Source organism: Nematolebias whitei, chromosome 13, assembly GCF_014905685.2.
Source record: "Nematolebias whitei isolate Nwh7 chromosome 13, NemWhi1, whole genome shotgun sequence".
NCBI classification, from domain to species: Eukaryota; Metazoa; Chordata; class Actinopteri; order Cyprinodontiformes; family Rivulidae; genus Nematolebias; species Nematolebias whitei.
Window position 1 is genome coordinate 3013511 of NC_056510.1, and position 2693 is coordinate 3016203.

Below are 2693 nucleotides of genomic sequence, written 5' to 3' on the forward strand. Positions count from 1 at the left end.
GAACACAGAGTCCAACTTGATCTGGTTTCATCTGAACACAGAGTCCAACTTCATCTGGTTTATCTGGTTTCATCTGAACACAGAGTCCAACTTCCTCTGGTTTCATCTACAGCAGGTCGCACGAGACGTTACACCGAGAGCGGTGTAGTAGCTGAACATTAGCTTTTGGCTAATTTAGGCAACTTACTAATAATCGGTGTGCACGTTTTCTTCCACAGGGGCACCACCAAGGGGGGGGCTAGGTAGGAAAATAGCCACTCATAAAACAAATTGTGCCCCCTCCCACCACCGGCGCCAGTGAGTTTTATCTCGAGTCCTAAGCTTTGCGTGGTGAGCATTTTTAATTTCCCCAAACTTTATAAGATCAACAGAACGTCAAACATAAAAACGAGCCTCGTTTTCGATCAGGAGTTACAAACTTTTTATTTTATTTCAAACTGAACGTTAAACTTTAACTCTTGCCCCCCTTTAATAAGGACAACCGGTCTAAAACCATCGTCCTCGACATCAGGAAACAGGTTTTATGCATTTTTTTTAAATATATAAATACAAATTTAAGAGATAAGTTAACGAGTGATTGTTCTTTATATCAACTGTAAGTAAAAATAAAAGTCAAGTACCAAAGTTCACCACTTTGGTGTTTTGGACCACTTTGGCATGGCTGATGGGGGAGAGGGCGGCCCCCGGAGGCCATCTCATCACCAGCAAACTGGTTTTGTTTCCACTCTGGGATTGAGCCGTTTGTGGGATTCAGTTTGGTTTGCTGGCTCGGACTGAAGAAGTCCTTCAGATGAAAGACGAAGTGTCTCAGCAACAAAAGAAACCGTCCAGATGACCTGACTGAACATCGTTGGACAACTCGAGCAGGTGATCAAAAGGTGATTGTTGAAAAAAAACTAAACAACGAAAAGCTCCTGAAATTCTGCTCTGGCTTTGGGTGTGCCACCCCAGGATTTTCAGTGGCCCCCCCACAAAAATATTCTGGAGACGCCACTGTCCAACTGCGTCGAGGTTTTCTGCAGACCTGAGTTGGAACGAGCTGCCGTCACCTGGAACCGGTCGGCCCGTTCTTCTCGACATCAAGGCCTGGTTCCGTCTACACACCTGCACATCTGTGGACATTTTCTCTTTTTGGACCGTTCTCTTGAAACTCTAGAGATGGCTGAACGTGAAAGTACATCGGCAGTTTCTGAAATACTCGGATCAACAGCCAGGCCGTGGTCACATTCACCTAAATCTCGTTTTCCTCGTCCAGATGCTCAGTTTGAACTTCAAGCTGCCTACAAGCATCAAGTTGCTGCCATGTGATTGGCTGATAAGAAATTTGAGTCATTTCAACGATTAAATGTAATAAAGTGTGTGGCGAGCGTAAACAGTGCAGCTCTGCACCCGATGAAGCTGCTTTGCTGTACAGTCCAGAGAAAACGGGCAAACTCATATTTATTTGAACTTTACAACAGAATGTGTATAAATACTTCACAGACAGTAAGTTTACCTTTATCGGGATGATTCAGGACCATGATCCTCCGATGCGCCTCGCGTACTTTAGCCTTTGTGGCAGCTGGGCTGAAGACGACACGAACAGAAAGGATCGTCATTTAGTCTCACGGGTCCACGCAAGACGAAGTCACGTGTCCTACCTGATGCCGAGGATCAGGCTCGCCTCTCGCCTGGACATCTTCTGCTCAAAGCCTCCTTTGTAATACGAGGAGAACGCCTGAGGTGGCAGAAAGAAGAGTTTTGATCATGTGAGCAGCTGCAGTCACCTCACGAAGCTTTCTCCGTGTAAATCTATAGACTTTACACATCTCTCAGAGTTAGTAACTCACTGATGAGGGCATCTTTTTGACCGTTTCAGAGAAAACCTGTCCGAGGGGCTTCCAGAGGTGGAAGGCATAACGACCTGAGGGTCAGACACGAGAAAAATCAGCCTCTGTGAAACCAAAGGTCTCAAAATACAAAACAAAGCACAGAAAAAGTTAATAAAGTACAAAATTAAACACTGGATCAATAAGATGCAACCCCCAGCAAAAAGGATGAACCAGCACTGTTGGAGGATGCTCCCTTAATCGTTTGAGAATAAAGAAAATTAATCACAAACTTTACACAGAAGTGCAGTTTTAAAACAAACACCTGCATCGGATTAAATCTGTTCATAAGTCTTCAGCTAAAACACCTGCTCACATGTTGTTGACGTGGTGCACAAAGCAGACGGACACGAGTCGTGACTCCAACAAAGGAGAGGATTTGGAAACTTCTCAAGAAGGTGAAGCATCACCAGATGTTGTACCAGATGTTGGTTGTTTCCAGTAGTGACGGCAAAGACGGGCAAACAAACCAACTGGAACAATTGTTGCAGAAAAAGATTTGATCTTATGGAACGTTCACAACGCCCATACAGTTATGATGCCTGGGGTTTCCTGAGATATCCCCTAGTTCTACTGCTATAGGCTTAGACTGCTGGAGGACCAACTGACCACATGACCTCTCTCTGCTGCTGTTTTACTTGCTCTACTCTTCCTGTCTGTATCTGTAATTATTTCTATATTAACATATTTTTTTGTCTTTCCTCCTATAGAAAGTACACCTGGACTATAGAAAGTACACTTGGACTATAGAAAGTACACCTGGACTATAGAAAGTACACCTGGACTATAGAAAGTACACCTGGACTATAGAAAGTACACCTGGAC

At 44.2% G+C, this 2693-nt stretch overlaps 1 protein-coding gene across 1 annotated transcript in view; it reads right to left on the reverse strand.

Annotated features, from left to right (window-relative positions):
- dnajc15 (DnaJ (Hsp40) homolog, subfamily C, member 15) overlaps window positions 1–2693 on the reverse strand; it is a 5034-nt gene that overhangs the window by 432 nt on the left and 1909 nt on the right. The window contains exons 3-5 of the mRNA XM_037686226.1: window positions 1830–1903; window positions 1641–1717; window positions 1496–1566 (exon numbers count right to left, since the gene is read on the reverse strand). Coding sequence (XP_037542154.1) covers window positions 1496–1566; window positions 1641–1717; window positions 1830–1903 — 222 coding nt within the window. The remainder of the gene's footprint in view (window positions 1–1495; window positions 1567–1640; window positions 1718–1829; window positions 1904–2693) is intronic.